Source organism: Zeus faber (assembly GCF_960531495.2).
Source record: "Zeus faber genome assembly, chromosome: 9".
NCBI lineage: Eukaryota > Metazoa > Chordata > Actinopteri > Zeiformes > Zeidae > Zeus > Zeus faber.
Genome location: NC_137197.1, coordinates 9,658,290 through 9,675,109, shown reverse-complemented (window position 1 = coordinate 9,675,109; position 16,820 = coordinate 9,658,290). Strand labels below are relative to the sequence as shown.

At 46.6% G+C, this 16,820-nt stretch overlaps 1 protein-coding gene across 1 annotated transcript; it reads left to right on the top strand.

Moving 5' to 3' along the window:
- Nucleotides 1–4,019: 4,019 nt before the first annotated feature.
- bace2 (beta-secretase 2) lies at nt 4,020–15,496 on the top strand (the record flags this gene model as incomplete). The annotated part of the gene is made up of 9 exons (XM_080007257.1): nt 4,020–4,612; nt 8,690–8,778; nt 8,979–9,195; nt 11,477–11,608; nt 12,607–12,741; nt 13,149–13,250; nt 13,573–13,722; nt 13,826–13,994; nt 15,258–15,496. Exons 1-9 carry the CDS (start codon nt 4,319–4,321, stop codon nt 15,494–15,496), a joined length of 1,527 nt encoding a protein of 508 aa, XP_079863383.1. The 5' UTR covers nt 4,020–4,318.
- Nucleotides 15,497–16,820: the final 1,324 nt, after the last annotated feature.

Genomic DNA, 16,820 nt, shown 5'->3' with positions numbered 1-16,820 from the left:
CATCATCCTCTCAGCAAATGGTTTTCATTCATCCCGAGCAAAGTGCAGTGGGTTTCAAGATCGTTATATTGATCAGAGGACAGGGGCTCGGGTGAGGTAGGACAGTAACGGGTCGGTCAGGAATTAACATGCAGACTAAACTAAATGGCCAGGCAAAGACATGACTGGCATGATTGGCTAGTGATGGCTAGTCAGTGAGCCATTACCAAAGTAAATAGCGAATTATTATTTCTATATTATTATTATTATTATTATTATTATTATTATTATTATTATTATCAGTTTAGGTGGCATGCAGATCTTCTTTGTCCGACAGTGTGATACTGTGGTGGCTCTATTTTGACCTCAGATGAGGGATTCCCAAACTGAGGTGGGTGTCACCCTAGAGGTCCTCGAGGGAATTTCAATTCATCAACACAATCAACCATAAGTCATCAGTGTGGTATGTGCAGGACTCACTCCACGTGAGGGGAAATGCTTGTGTTAAAGCTAAGGTCACACTTCCCCCTTGAGCAGCTCTGTCGCAGTCATCTGGACGGGCACAGACAGATGGATGAGGTGTGTGTGTGTGTGTGTGTGTGTGTGCGTGCGTGCGTGCGTGCGTGCGTGTGTGTGTGTGTGTGTGTGTGTGTATGTGAACTAGAACAAGGGAGCCTACCAACTATCCCTCAGATTAAATAGTCCTAAGAAGCTGGCAGACAACACCGGCTACCCGTTCGGCGTAGTATATTTGGACGTTTTTCATCCAGAAAGCCAGTATCGGTAAAGGGCAAAGGGAAGACAGTCGTTTTTGGACGTTTTCGGCACAGTAAATTTTGATGTTTTTCGTCCAAGTATAGTATGTCATTTTTTGAAGTTTTTCTGCATAGTATATTTGGACGTTTTTCATCCAAGTATAATATGTCGTTTTTGGATGTTTTCCGGCATAGTATATTTTGATGTTTTTCGTCCAAGTATAGTATGTTGTTTTTTGACGTTTTTTGGCCATGTATAATATGTCGTTTTGGGACGTTTTTCGGCATAGTAAATTTAACTCGAACCACTTCATTAAGTTTGCAGATGACACAACAGTTGTGGGCCTCATGAGTGACGACAACGACTCAGCCTACAGAGAGGAGGTACATCAACTCATCAACTGGTGTGACAACAATAATCTACATCTCAATGCAAACAAGACAAAATAAATAACTGTGGACTTCAGAAAGAAACACACGCCACACATCCCACTCACCATCAATGGCAGTGCAGTGGAGTCTGTGAAGAGCACCAAGTTCCTGGGCGTGCACATCACAGACGACCTGACATGGTCAATCAACACCACCTCTCTAGTAAAGAAGGCCCAGCAACACATCTACTTCCTTCGCCGGATGAGGAGAGCTGACCTCCCCCCTGCTGCACTCACCACCTACTACAGGGGTGCTATTGAGAGCATTCTCACCAGCAGCCTCTCAGTCTGGTATGGCAGCTGCTCTGCTGCTGACCAGAAAGCCCTACAAAGAGTGATGAGGACAGCAGAGAAGATCACCAAAACAGCACAACCATTGTTGGATGTAGTTTGGCGCTTAAAATGGCGCCTGATAGGAATGATAGGGCGTTTTGCCTAAAATGGCGCCTCTGGTTGGAAATGTCCCTTTGTGACCAGTCGCTTTGTGACCCATATAGCCTTTTGTGATGACTTGCTTAGATTAGACTATATAAGGGTTGCAGTCTTTGACGTCATTGTCTTTTTGGCTCGTCTCTTCGCCTTTGACGCTGCTAATTGACCCTGCTGCAGTAGCGCCAATAAAGGATCCATTTTGCATCGCACCCGTCTCCATTTATTGAGGAAGCTCCACACATCAACCAACCTGGGAGGGATCATTTTTAGCATTTCCAGGATCCCAACACCATCCATCCAGGACCTGTACCCATCTCGCTGCCACAAGAGAGCCACTAATATCATCAAGGACCACACCCACCCAGCACACAAACTGTTCACCCTCCTTCCTACCTTCTGGTAAGCGGTACCGCATGCGGTGCAATACCACCAGATTCAGGAACAGCTTTTTTCCAAAGGCCATCAGACTACTAAACTCACCAAACACTACATGAACACGACACCCATACAGCGCAGACAATTAATTCTATTATATAATTATGGAGGGTGGCTCCTCCCACAAAAGAAACAGCCTGTTTTGGAATAAGGATGTTGTGGCAGATCCGGATGCCGGATGCGACACAGAGACACAGGCAGAGATGTTGCAAACACACCGATTTGTTGTAGAGAATGGGAAAGATGAAACAAGTCAGGAGAAGACGGAACATTGTCATGACAGAGGCTTCCCCCCCCCCGTGTGTGTGGGGATGGGGGTTTGCGCAATGATTGCTCTAATGAGCAACAGGCGTACAGCCACCCTGTATCCCGGGCCCAATTACCTAGACCCAAGATAAGTGTGGCTGCTTAAACCACACCACCCCACACCACAGTGATATACAGGCACGTTAGAATGGCAAGAATGTATAATCTGAGTGGATTTTCCAGCAAAAACTTCAAAAATCATGTTTTGGTGACCTCAGAGACCTATATTAACTTTTGTAAAATGGAGCATAATAGGTCCCCTTTACAAGACGCTAATGATGTAGCCTGTCTGAAGTCAATAGGCAGAGTGTTCCACAGTCTTGAGGCTCTGACAGCAAAGGCCCGGTCACGTTTGGTCACAAGCCGGGATCCAGGAATAACCGGCAGAGCTGTATCCACCTATCTCAGAGATCGCCAAGGCACATAGGGAGTCAATAAATCCTTTATATAATTTGGAGCGAGGCCATTTAAAGCTTGAAAAGTGGTCAATAACATTTTAAAATCAATGCCGAATAAAACTGGCAGCCAAGCGTAAGTTGGCTAGCACAGGGGTAACGTGTTGGTATTTCTTGGTGCCCGTTAGAATTCGGGCCACAGCGTTCTGCACTAGTCGGGAGTCGGTGAAGTGCATTACGGTAGTCCAGGTGGGTGAAAATTAAAGCTTGAATAACTGTGCAAATCAGTGGGAGACAAGAATGATCTGATTTTGGAAAGAAACAAGACTGGACAACATTTTTAACACCACCTTCAAAACAGATTGCTTAATACTCCTGGCCAGTGAACCCAGCTTACTGCAAAGAAGGCTGGTGGCATGTGATTGGCCAAAGATGACCTCAGCTTCATCGTCATTCAGTTTCAAAACAGTTTTGGGAAATCCAACATTTTATATCGCCGAGGCAGGCAAGGAAATGATCTAAGCCGCTGGAGCCACTCGATTGGAGAGCGATACGATAGCGGGCCCAGAACGGACCCCTGAGGAACACCACAGTTGACATCAGCAACAGAGGAACTGGCTGTTGCTATCACCAACGGAGAGGGATCCATCGGCGGCAGGTATGAACGCAGGAGTTGCAGAGCAGGTCCCTTCGCCCCCCTCCCCCCAGCGTGACCGCGCACGAGCACCGAGCAGTCACCTCTATCGGCAGTTCACAGCGGGTCGTTGGAGACCCCCACAAGGGCTGCCTCCGGGCTGTGGCGAGTTCTAAAAACCCGACAGAAAACTGTTAAAAAACATCAGTATTGTACGTACGACGAATTGGGTGGAGATGCCCTTTCTCCAGTACCGTAGATTTAAAAAAAGAAAAGATAATCGTGGAATTGGTCTGTAATTATTGGGTGATAGAAGATCCGTTTTTTTGGTTTTTTTTTGGAAGTGGCGTGTTTGAAACAGTTTGTGAAGTTGCCAGAGGTCAGAGAGCTGTTAATCACCCATAAACCAAAGGCAGCGACCGCGGGGGCAACGCCTCTCTTAGTCGCCCGATGTACGGCCGTGCCGTCTCGAACAGAGGCAGCGGCGCGCACTGAACCCGGGAGGTAGGCACACCCGACCCGGGATTAACCGACTCCCCGAGTCCCCACGGAACGCAGCTGGGCGTGACGCGGCCGGGCGTCTGGGCGGCCGGGCGTGACGTCACCGTAGGAAGTAAACAAAAAACGGGGAGGAGGGAACGCACCGCGGGGAGCGTCGCGCCGTGTGCTCCGGACGTCAAGATGCCGCTGTTCCTTTTGGAGACGGAGGGCGCCCGGACGCACAACCTGGCGTATCACAAGTGAAAGCGGTGGGTGAGGGTGGGGGAAAAAAACCCAAGCAAACAAAGAAAAAAGAAGAAAAAAAAAAAAAGTTTCTCACGATGGCGAAGTTTAAACCGGTGCAAGAGGAGGCAGCTTTGAACCGGGAGCCGGCGTTCCTCCCCCGGCTTTAACTCCCAACGAATCACCGATACGACTACACACCAAACCGAAACAAATAAAACGTTGTAAATGGCGCGCAGCGGGTCTGCGTCCGCCCCGGCGAGGGCGCTGGTTTTTACCCTGTGTGTGGGAATTTGCGACTGTTTCTTCGCCGTCCCCCTCAAACTCTTCGTCGGGAAGTTCAACTCCTCGGACCTGGACCCGGCCCCGCTGCAGCGGATCCAGAGCTCCGGAGGGAGCGCCCTGTCCCTGGCCTCCGATCCGACCGGGACGGTCAACTTCCTTGACATGGTGAGCAACCTGCAGGGGGACTCTGGAAGAGGATACTACATGGAGATGGACATCGGGACCCCTGGACAAAAGGTACACACGGTTTATGTGCAGATGTGTATTTCATGTGTGCGCACACTTGCACAATTAACTGTTGTCGATACTATATTGCTATTGTTTTGGTAATTTTCATTGTGTATTGCCATATTTTCATATTTATTCTTGTTTTATTATTGACTATTGTTTTGATGTGAACAGCTGTAACACCGCAATTTCCTCTGTCTGTCTGTCTGTCTGTGATCCTTCATATACTGCATTTCGTTATTTCTTTAATTTTCTTTTCCGTCACTGGCGAGTTAAAGCGGTAATCCGTGAGATAATGTTGTAAAAAAAATCTCCTATTCAATACCTTTTTTTTTTTTTAGATAGTGGCACTTTTTTAAGAAACCATATATCATTTATTTGCGCTATCGTCTGTGCTCTTGTAAATGCCGTTTCCTTCTTCGGTGGCGGGGTCCGCCTTTCCCAGATTGCGAAGACATCGACGGTAAGCTGTCACTGTGGATGCAACGTTCACAAAACATTGCGGTTTTGAATGGAATTCTGGGACTTGTGGTGTAATCCACCCAATGCAAACGATCTTATGGATTTCCACTTTAGGGCCAGCGACTAGTTTTGGTATTAGGGAGCAGTGATGGAGGACCTGGGACAGTAGCAGGACCTGGTTGAATAGACAGATCCCTTCTATTGCAACACATTTCATTGCTTTAATAAAATTATTATTATCATTATTAACAACGGAGTGCAGTATGAAGTGCGGGGTGCCCAGCAGGCAGTGTGTCTCCGGGGTCTCTAGCTGGACTAAACCCCCGCTCACATGCACTCACATGCACTCACATGATGTTGCCTGTGAGGTCCACTGTTGCTTCCATGACCAGGCAGCTGACTAGGATTACGAGGCACCCGGAGAACATAAAGTAGCTCTAAGTAGGGCTGAGCGATTATTCACTAAATGAAATATCAGAATATTTTTGACGAATACCACAATATCCACAATTTGACAATATTCCGACGGCTATTGGCGCTTTCATAAAATATTTACACACAATAAATATTTGAGACAGAATCACTAGTAATGTGGATAACAGATAGTATCAGTAAGCAGGTGGGATTGGAACAGAAAATGCCATGACTTTATTGTAATGCAGCATTAAACACAACATCTAAGTACATTACAATAACCAAAACCCCAGACAATGTATAGTTTCACATCACAATATCTATATTCTACTGGTGTATTGCCCGGCCCGCACTTTAGACTGTGTATTTACAGTTGAATGCCCTTAAGCTGCATGAGAAGAAGCAATCTCATTTGACCATTTTACCCGCATGCATGTTTCACAAGATTAAATTAATGATTAAAAACGGTTGAACACATTCTTACCCATGGGAAAGTAGATCATTTTGCCTCTTAGTGAAAACTCAATGAAGCTGTATAATACCAATGAAGACTTCACATTGTAGGTTATGACTATTTGTTTTTATAGCAAGCTGTAATTGTAGGTAAATTATCTAAAGACCAAATTGGCTCTCATCCTCGAGCCTTTCTCTCAAGTTGAAAAGATCAGGGCTTTTAAGACTAAGTGGCACTGCTCAGTTTCCCAGGCTCACAGAGGCTTATCAGTCCAGTGTCTGCCATGCTGTTGGCCTGTGAAGGGAATGTGTAATATTATCGTTGTAATGCCTTCTTGCCAAAACACACTCCCCAAGACTTACAATATTTAGGGGATTATCAGGCGCATGCATTTTTTTTTTTTATCTAATTAAGACCACAATCTAAAAGATCACCATCTTATCAAATCTCTCCATGAAATGCCACAAAACATCCAACACCCGTTTCGCTTAATAAGTGTGTGCTTCAGGAGACCACAAACACGAAAAACGTGTTATCCCAGCTGGCGGAGCTTAGTTCACCTTGTCTCAGTTTGTTTTGGCAGTGTGAAAACACCCCTAAGCTCAATACGCTTTGACTACACTCTATGCAAAAACTAAGCGATTTGATAACCGGGCCCCGGTTTTCAAATGAGCCGCGATTCAAAATGAGCCTCTAATTGCCACATCTGTTAGTATGAGCACGGCGACGCTGAGGCATCAACTGGTGCGCCTCACATCTGCTAATTGGTACAAACAGGTAGCAGATGCATGCTGCCACCAGCGAGCCACAACCAATTAGCCTGGGAACGCTCAACTGCAGCGGAACAGGCAGCCGGCCCGCATCAACAACAAGGGGAAGACATTTGCCCGAGGCTCATCAGGCCAGCTATGGGAAAATGGTGTGATTAGTAAAGGTTAGAAATGCAGGAATAAGGACCCCCCCACCCCCCCCCCCCACACACACACACACACACACACACTCCTTCATGGGCAGTCTTCAGGCTCAGATTATCTGTGTTTGGCCAGTTCTAGCTTTGGTGTGAGTGGAGCGATGCCATCTGTGAGATGGCAGAGTCATGGGTCCGGAGCCGGTCCAATGAGGGGGAACCGATAGGCCTGATTTCCACAGAAGTGCCAACTGGAACTTCCCAGCGGCCACCGGACAAGTCTGCGACACAGAACTGACGAAGCCTCCCCCTGTTCGATAGGCCTTCGAGCCATAATTCACAGATTGGGTGACAGTGGCATTTAACCACCAGGAACAACCTGAGATTTTTCTGCCCCTGAAAGACTAGCTCAACAATGAGAAGGAAGTAGAAGTGTGTGTGTGTGTGTGTGTGTGTGTGTGTGTGTGTGTGTGTGTGTGTGTGTGTGTGTGTGTGTGTGTGTGTGTGTGTGTGTGTGTGTGTGTGTGTGTGTGTGTGTGTGTGTGTGTGTGTGTGTGTGTGTGTGTGTGTGTGTGTGCGCGTGTGTGTGCGTGTGCGTGTGAGGCAGCTTTTCCAAAAAGCTCTCCAACTCATTCTTGTATGCTTTAAAAACTTCCTGCTAATCAGGTCTTGTTGCAACAACAGAGGCAAACACAAAAGAATGATAAAAAGGCAAACATTCTCCACCTATGGCCCCTGTTACGCACACAGGGTCATGGGACATTTCTAAGATGAATATATTGATTTATATTTTAAATTGATTCCATATGGATATGTATTTGATTACTATAGATCTATTTGAATTGCTGTCGCAAGAATTCTGGGTTCTTAAAATAAGGTCATGGATCCAAAAAATGTTGAACCCTTTCAATAAGGTGTTGGTTGTAGTTATATGATTAAATGTAACTTAGCAAGTAGAATCTGTTCATTTGAGCCACTCCTATTTCTCAGAGACTTTGGTCTTCACGGCCAATCATTCGATTGAGACCGCCTTTTTTCCGACGTTAACCTTCCATCGAATTGAAACAAACACCCTGGAAATATTGCTTCCCATCTCTGAGGAACACCAGCACCGCGTTTCACTGTTTGAATTCATTTGTGCAGTATTAATGGGCAGACAAAAGTGACCCGACCGCATGTAATCACCTCTAATACACTTTACACTTTAAAGCTGCACTGGAATGTCAGATACACCTTTTTTGCGGGGATTTATCGGGAGTTTGCGGAACTCCGGGTGTTCTGTTTTAAATGGCGAGGTATGTTTGGTAATGACTGTTTACTGGCTCCCAACGACTTGTAGTGGAGGTGACAAAAGTCTATTAGCGAGTTGGTTCCTCCTTCCTCCTGAGCCGATTCCTGGGAGACGACATTATCCCAGCGGCGGTGGGCTCCCGCTCCCACTCAACGTCCACGTGACACATACCAGCGATGGGACCGGTCAAGAGAGCCCGAAAATCACTAGTTGTTGACACCTTTGACCCAAATGCTTCTCAGTCATTTTGAACTAATTATAGCGGGTGTTTGGGTCATCTGGGGTTGGTACCTTCTGCCTTGCTGCCAAATAAACTTTGACCCCAAGATAAACTGATATATTTTCCACTAGGGTAATGCATAAAAAAATAAAAATAAAAAAAAATCCTCCTGCCGCTTTATCACTTTCAACTAAGATGATAGATACTCATATTGAACATCGTCCAGTGAAAATTTAGCTCTGACTTCACCATTAGAGCCAATTTACAGAAGGGTTGGCTTGGATCAGATAAGCAGAATGACTAATAAAGAAAAACCCTGTGTTCCTTCTGTTTTACAGCTGAACATCCTGGTGGACACAGGGAGCAGTAACTTTGCCGTGGCTGCCGCTCCACACCCATTCATTACACACTACTTCAACACTGTCCTGTGAGTGACAATTTAGAGTAATATGACGCATAAAAACACAGCTGCTCTCAAATACTGACCGACCCCGACAATATAAAGAATGAATATCTTGGATTAAATCAAATGGGGGGGGGGGATAACCAATTCCTTCATCGTACCGAAGCATGTCTGAATGTAGCCTCTCTCCAGAGCCAACATGGACGCCTCCTCTGTGTGTTTAGCTCCAGTACCTACCAGTCGACCGGGCGGGCAGTGGCCGTCAGGTACACGCAGGGAAACTGGGGGGGTGAGCTCGGTACGGACCGCGTTGTCATCCCCAAGGGCCCCGCCGGTACCATCACCATCAACATTGCCGCCATCCTCTCCTCTGACGGCTTCTTCCTTCCTGCCGTCAACTGGCAAGGCATTCTGGGTCTGGCGTACCCTAATCTGGCACGGGTAAGTGGAGTGAAAAAGTTTTCTATAATTTGGGTTCTATGTCTTAAATTCCCTGATAAGCAAATATACTCTCTGCAATAAGGACAGCAGTGTGTGTATATATAATTTATTTATATATTTTTAAATAATATACATGGTAGTTAAAGGGTTAAATTCTGTCAACCCTCCTTGCCTCTTTGTTTCACTGGATGTCGTCCGTGTTGGGATGGATCATGCCTTGCTTCAGTGAGAGAGGTTTCACTTCGGATATAAAGGCCATTTGTGCAATCCGGAATAAAACTCAAAAAGGAAATAAAATACGAGTTTGTCTTTGCGAGCACTGCAACGAATGCTGACCCTTCGCCGCACCACTTTTAAAAATGATTTCTCTGCCACAGACATTTTCAAAGTCTCAAAGGCCTGAACATGCTCTTGGCACCAGAGGTCTTTTATTGTCTGTGGTGGTTCCAGACTCCAGTTCAGAACGCTCTTAATGCAATCTTTATCCAAATGTTCCACGATATTAAACAGGCTGGATTCAGTCGTTGGGTATGAGAAGATGCAAGTCGCCGCTGCACTGGAGGACATTTTGTGCTCGGTCCAGCCCACATAACCACGTTCTAAAGACTTTGGCGGACGTTGTTGAAAGCGTGGGCATATATACTCATTTGAATCCTGTTATCAAAGAAAATACAACACTTGGCTTTTGTAGGGGGGGGGATGTCACAGTGATTGTTCATAGTCATAACTTTGGACAATCGGGTAAGGTGAGGAACTATAAGTTGTTGGCAGATGTTTGATCACAGCCCCAGATTCCACGGATAATTGGTGCCGCGCTCAGACGAGAGGGAGCGAACGGGGCATTTTGTTGAGTTAACAATTCCGTTTGAGGGTGTAATGGAGGGAGCCTTTGGGAGGAAGAGGTTATAGTTTACAGATTTAGTAGCCGAAGCAAATCGTAGCCGGCAGGCACAAATGAAACCGATAGAGATGAGGGGGTTAGGGCCGGATCAGCGATGTCACTTTTTAGAATTTGGTATTCAAGGTCGTCTGAAAGGGCTCATCATCGGTTGTGGATGAGACGTGTCATGATGGTAGTTGGGGGCGGATGTGAGCCTCGGTGGAGGCCTGTGTGAAACAGAAGGCGCTGCGAGTGCATTAACAGGGCCTGTCTGGTGTTGTTGACGGTAGTTGTGGATAGGGCTTGGTATTGTTTAAAAAAATTACAATATCCTTAAAGTGATACCGATACCAATAGAGTACTTTATTCAATGCCTTCTTTTTCTACGATACCCATCATATGAATGGAAGCATTCAGTTGTGAAAAATGTGAGTCAAACTTTAGTCCTCAGGTGTAAAGTCAGTATAAGATAGATTATAGTATAACTAGATTCTTGAAGAATTTGCCACAAATCCTCACAAATAAAACAAATTTTGAAAAACGAGTAGGTGGCCTACGTAGATAAACAATTGATTGTACATTGAATGTTCTCCGTTACGGTGCTGTTCTGAGCTCGAGGCGTAAAATTCAAGCGCCGTGGTTGACATCCGGCGCCTTAGCAATGTCATGTGTCCAAAAACAGGAATTTGAGCGAGGGGGCCTGATGATCTCAACCCCACGAACACATCTCAGTTATTCCTCCCTGTGCTGCAGGGCGGAATCTTCTGAGATCATATGTAGTGATAAAAGCGAAGATATTCTCACACTAACCACTTTGTGTTGTCAGTGTCACGCACGGCATTAGTCATGCATCACATGCATAGCTCCAGCTGATGGCATGAAGGGGAAAAAAAAAAAAAAAAAAGAGAGAATTGCAAAACTATTCAGGGTCACAAGGATGGGAAACAGTGTTAGTTACGGAGAGGTATATTTCTTGTACTGCATTTAATCTCTGGCCCGCGTCTCTCATTTTTCACATCTATCCATGCGCGTACATATCGATTACTTTCTTTTAAAGACGTATCAGACTGGAGCCATTCCAGACCCATGTGTATTGTCCGAATTTCTGCTTTCATTCTGTTTTCCAGTGGGTCAATAGCATACTCAAAATTTTTGGTCAAACCTCTTGTGTTGGCAGTCTCATGTAATCCAGATCCCATTTATTACCGATGGCTTTTGTCGTTGCTCTTTAGCCGGGGTTTATTTCGACTCTTCATTTTCTCCCGTCAATTGAATCGCTGCAAGTCAGCGACTTGAAACTTAACCAGAAAATGAGGAATCGGCCTCACGGTCTCAAGGCCCAGACGACGAGCACGAGTTACTGTTTGCCCACACCTCTCTCCTCCCCCTGCCTCCCTCCAGCCAGACTCGTCGGTGGAGCCCTTCTTCAACTCCGTGGTGCGGCAGACGGGGATTCCTGACATCTTCTCCCTCCAGATGTGCGGAGCCGGCCTCTCCGCCAGCAGCGCGGCCGACCCGGCGGGAGGAAGTCTTGTGAGTAGTCACCAGGGATGTGCACAGAACGAGGCCTCTCAGACCTTTGCTGGAGGTGATGACGACCCGGTTGTGGTAACCGTATCGCTGTTAGATGTTTGACACAAAAATGGGTGGGACGGGTTGAGAGGAGAGTCGAGGTCTTTGTGATCTACTCGGCTCCCTTTGATATCTTTCGGTTGATACTGTATAAGTATTGAGTTTTGATACCTAGGCCTTCTTGTGGACATATTTGACCACCTTTTTTGTGGTTCAGGTGTAAATGCTGCACGTCAGAGTGCTAGTTAATGTTTCCCTTCTCCGGGCGCTGGCAGAGCTTCATAAACACCCACACTAAACAAGCCCTGCGTGGGGTGGATTGGGCAGAGCAGATTGGCCCGTTTTGAGAAATATGATCGCGCACACGCAGCTTCCTGTGCCTCCCCATGTGTTTCCCCGCTGGAAGCCCAATCTAGTTAGCGCGGAGCTGATTAAGCTAAGATCGCACTTCCCCCGTGAGACGGTCTGTCACAGTCATCTGGACGGCCTGACACAGATGGTGTGTGTGTGTGTGTGTGTGTGTGTGTGTGTGTGTGTGTGTGTGTGTGTGTGTGTGTGTGTGTGTGTGTGTGTGTGTGTGTGTGTGTGTGTGTGTGTGTGTGTGTGTGTGTGCTGCTGCTGCTTTCACAGTCGCCCTTGTAAAGCTAGCCACATGACGTGATTTTCAAGACTGATTTGGCAAAGATTTCAGATCGGGCTGAGTCTGGATAGTCCGGGGTAGTTGCCCTGTAGGTAGGTGTGTGTGTGTGTGTGTGTCACAAATCTGACTCTACACGATCCCAGTCTGCCAGGTCCCGATTGAATCAAACACGGCCCATTTTTATCAGGGCTAGTCTTGTGCCTCAAATTGCAACGGCAATTCTCAACAGCCAACAAAATGGTGCCGCCTGCATATTAGCGAAGCCAAAGAAAGCGGAGAAAGACAGCGTGAGTGAACGTCGTGTTTGCTCCGCCTGCAGATCATGGGCGGCGCTGAACCCACTCTGTACCGGGGAGCCATGTGGTACACGCCCATCAAAGAAGAGTGGTATTACCAGGTGGAGGTGCTCAAGCTGGAGGTCGGAGAGCAGAACCTAAACCTGGACTGCAGAGAGGTAAACCACAAGCTGTGTGAATACCTTGAGTTTTAATCACCCCGGTGGGATTCTTTTTTTTCTGTACATTTTGACAAATATAGTAGTGTATATAATGCATATTAACTAATTTTTATAGATGAGCATTTTTATAAAGCCTTATCTTTGTTTTATTTTATTATAAATAATAATAAATATTGTAAAATATTATAAATAAAGCTTTACTTACTTCTTAAGATAACTGTATATGTACAAGTGTGCCTTTAGTACTAGGTTTTTAATATTGACGGTGAAATAAAGTTTTAAAATTGTAATGTTATCCGTGAGGTATCACCAAAACTCAGGAAACAAAGCATCAACCGTAGAGCATCAGTGAGTAGGAACCTCTCCTCCCGTAATCCTCTGCGCCGCTTTTCCCTTTGTCCCAGTACAACATGGATAAAGCCATCGTCGACAGCGGGACGACGCTGCTGCGACTTCCCGTCAACGTCTTTGACGCCGTGGTGGACGCCATCACGCGCTCTTCGCTGGTATGCGAGCCGCTCCTCACGCCGCTCCCGGATTCACTCCTTAATTCAATATTGTCCTGCGTTCTTGTTCAGCGGTTGTTCTGTTGTTCCGTGCCACGAATCACACTTGTTATCATTTAGACATGGAGATGTCAATATATATTGATAAGCAAATATTGTGATAAAATCCTGTGTGATGATCATGAGCTATTGCACGCAGCCATGTGTGGGACAATTTCATCCATTGACTGTCCAAGGCGGTTTTGGCCTTGGGAGAGGGGGGTTGTGCTAATGCTTATTTTTCCTCTCGTTTCTCTCACCCTCTGCCCCCTCGCCGGCCCAGATCCAGGACTTCTCTTCTGGGTTCTGGGCCGGCACCAAGCTGGCCTGCTGGATGAAAGGAGAGACTCCCTGGAGGTTTTTCCCCAAACTCTCCATCTATCTGAGGGCCACCAACACCAGCCAGTCCTTCCGCATCACCATCCTCCCACAGGTACGCGGAGAAGCGCTCGCTCGTACGCCGACCTCATTAACCACCGGCGCCGAAAGCGACTGGTGCGGAAACTCACTTTGTGATTTTCCTCGCCCCTGCCCAGCTCTACATCCAGCCCATCATGGACGTGGACGGCACATTAGACTGCTTCCGTTTCGGCGTCTCCTCGTCGGCCAACGGCCTGGTGATCGGCGCCACCGTCATGGAGGGCTTCTACGTGGTGTTCGACCGCGCCCAGAGGAGGGTGGGGTTCGCGCTCAGCAGCTGTGCAGGTGAGGGCAGATCAGAGTCAAAAAAAAAATCACAGGAGTGATTGGTCGGTATCGGAAGCGGGTGTATTTTTGTGTTATTTCTTTCCTCTCCCCGTGCCCGAAGTTGCTGAATTCCGCTCTTGTGGGGAAATAATTTGCCCAAAATAATCTTTGAGTGTCTTAATCACACAAAGCAGGTTTTATTCACCTGTTTCAAAACGAGGCTCCATTTTAATTTGTATCCATCAGATCCAATCATTTCACACTTTTGAAGAACATCAGATACCGTAGAACTCCGGTTATCCAAACCTCACTTTCCCAAACTTGCCGATTCGGATATATATATTTTGCCCTCTCCTTCCTGCCACATCGGCCAGTTACTGTGCATTTGGGGCTGCGAGCTGTGAATGAATGTGTCTGTCGTCAAACATGTATCGAAAACTTAATGGCTCCTGACTCGGGCTATGGTTGCAGATGTTTGTTTGAGTTGATTTCATGTTCATGGATCATCCTGTGAGTGAAATGGTTTGAATATTCCGATGTTTCCTCGTGATAAAGGTTTATTCGCCAACTCTGGAACTGACAAAATCTCCGACATTCATTTTAATTTCATCATCCTCACGGAGGTCGAAAATTCCCCACAGGAGCGTCCTTCCATGTGATAGCGAAGATACGAAATGTTGCGGTCTGAAAGCGATCCGTCCTGGATCCCTTGCCCGCAGTTCCCATGTGAATGAGAACCTGGACAGGGCGTCTTTGGGGAAACTTTAAGCACAAAGCAAACTTTTGGAGACTTTGACCCCCGAAGGCTGGAGAAGACAGGGGCTTGTGACTAGAATTGGCTGCTTTTGAGTAATGCCTTTTCTTCTGCCTTGGAAGTGGCTCAAGGGGCGTGCAGTTCAGTTCAACTTTGACTTACTCTTCAGTCAATAAAAATTTGAAGAGCTCACGTTCAAACAGCAGTTTCATCGCTGCATCTCGAGGATCTTAACGCTGACGTGTGGAGAATGTTAGTTTTTTGATGGCACGGGGCGGCCAGACATTTGTTGTCTCCATACACCGCGGCGGGCCCGCCCCGTTCCGTACCCTGAACGAGCTGTTACCAAGAAGATAATTTCCTCTGCTCTTAGACTACATAAGTGTTAAAAAAATAGAAAATAATAAAAAATGTACTTAAGTGTGGCATGTCAGCAGAGCGATATTCTGAATTAGCAGCACTATGTTTAGTCTGTATATCACTACTTTCAGGTATTGACCGTCTTCTCTCCTCCCTCTCCCCCGCAGTGAGCGGCGGCACTGCCCTCTCTGAGATCGCGGGGCCCTTCTCGGCGGCGGACGTGGCGGCAGACTGCGCGGGCGGCACCCTGAAGGACCCGCTGCTCTGGGTGGTGTCCTACGCCCTGATGGGGCTGTGTGCCGCCGTGCTGCTCGCCCTGCTGCTGCTGCTGGTGCTGCCCTGCCGCCGGCGCCGCTCCGGGGAGATCACCGACGAGTCCTCGCTGGTCCGACACCGCATCAAGTGACTGATGCCCGCCGAGGGGGGCCCGCGGGTGGGGGGCGGGTGGGCGGAGCCGATCCCGCTGGGAAGGGTTGCGGGCAGGGCCTGGGACTGTACCGAACAGTGAGGGCCGAGACGTGGGACTGATCTCGTTAAGGACCCGATGGACGCAAACTGGAGACTCTTCGCTGGTATGCGACTCTACCATTTTAACTACCATCACGTGCAGCAGACTTGCGTATGGAAGAGTTAAGAATTGGGAGTTGAATGAAGGAATGTTTCCAGTGCCTTTTTTTTTTTTTTTTCTTTTTTGTATTTTTCTTGTTACAAACCTCCCTCAGTCTTCCAGAGACATGAATTACTGTTGTAGCCGTGCCTTCGAGGTTTACGGACACGCCCTTTACTGTCAAGAGTTAGAACACTAGAGGATGTTTACACTGCTCGTAGTGCCTTAAAACTGGGTGCTCTCCTCAGACACGGTAGTATCCGCGGCTGAAGACTTTGTCCAATTGCACTTTGTTTTTAAAGCTGGTCAGAAGTGTGATATAGTCGGGCGATCAAATCGCTCCCTCTACGGGCGTAGAGTTAGGCTCCTGTCATTTGTTGAGTCGATGTTATTTTACTAATACTGTATGCAGACAATTTGATATTTAAGTATTTAAATGAGGTTGTACAATTCTATTCTTTTTTTCTTTCAAACTCTTGCGCCACCTTAATTATGCAAAATTACGAGGCCAAAGAACTTAACGCTCAGATCCAATAGATCTAGCTGGGGCGTATGGGTGCACGCTAACAAGCAAGTCTCAAAATGTTCCAATATATGAATTTGATTTCACTCCTATCACCTAGACAGATCATATTTCAGACCTGTCTTTTTTTTTTACCAATCAACAAATGCTTTACACGCGTGTATATGTCCCCCTACTGGTATATTTCCCTATTTCCCATCCATGACACAAACAAAAAGCAGGTTTGACCGATTGCACCGCAGCGTAGAGAAACACACTGGCTTCCTGTTTGGTTGTATGAGCAGAGAAGGATTCCAGTGTGAGATGAGTCACTGTGTGTGCCAAAGTGGAAAGTTAGCGTTTAATTTTGATTTCAGGTCAAATTTTAATGTTCACTTGATTTTTTTTTTTGGGGTTCTAAATATTGTGTATATTTCTGTGCCAAAAGTGCAATTGTACTGTAAATAAAAGAACAAAGGTTGATTAAAGATAAAACTCCAGTGCCAGTTTAATCATCATTTGCGTGTAACTGGGATAAAATTTACATTTTGTGTTGACTTCTGGTCCTTATTTTTCGACCATAAGGTTTCTGACACACACACACACACACACACACAGACA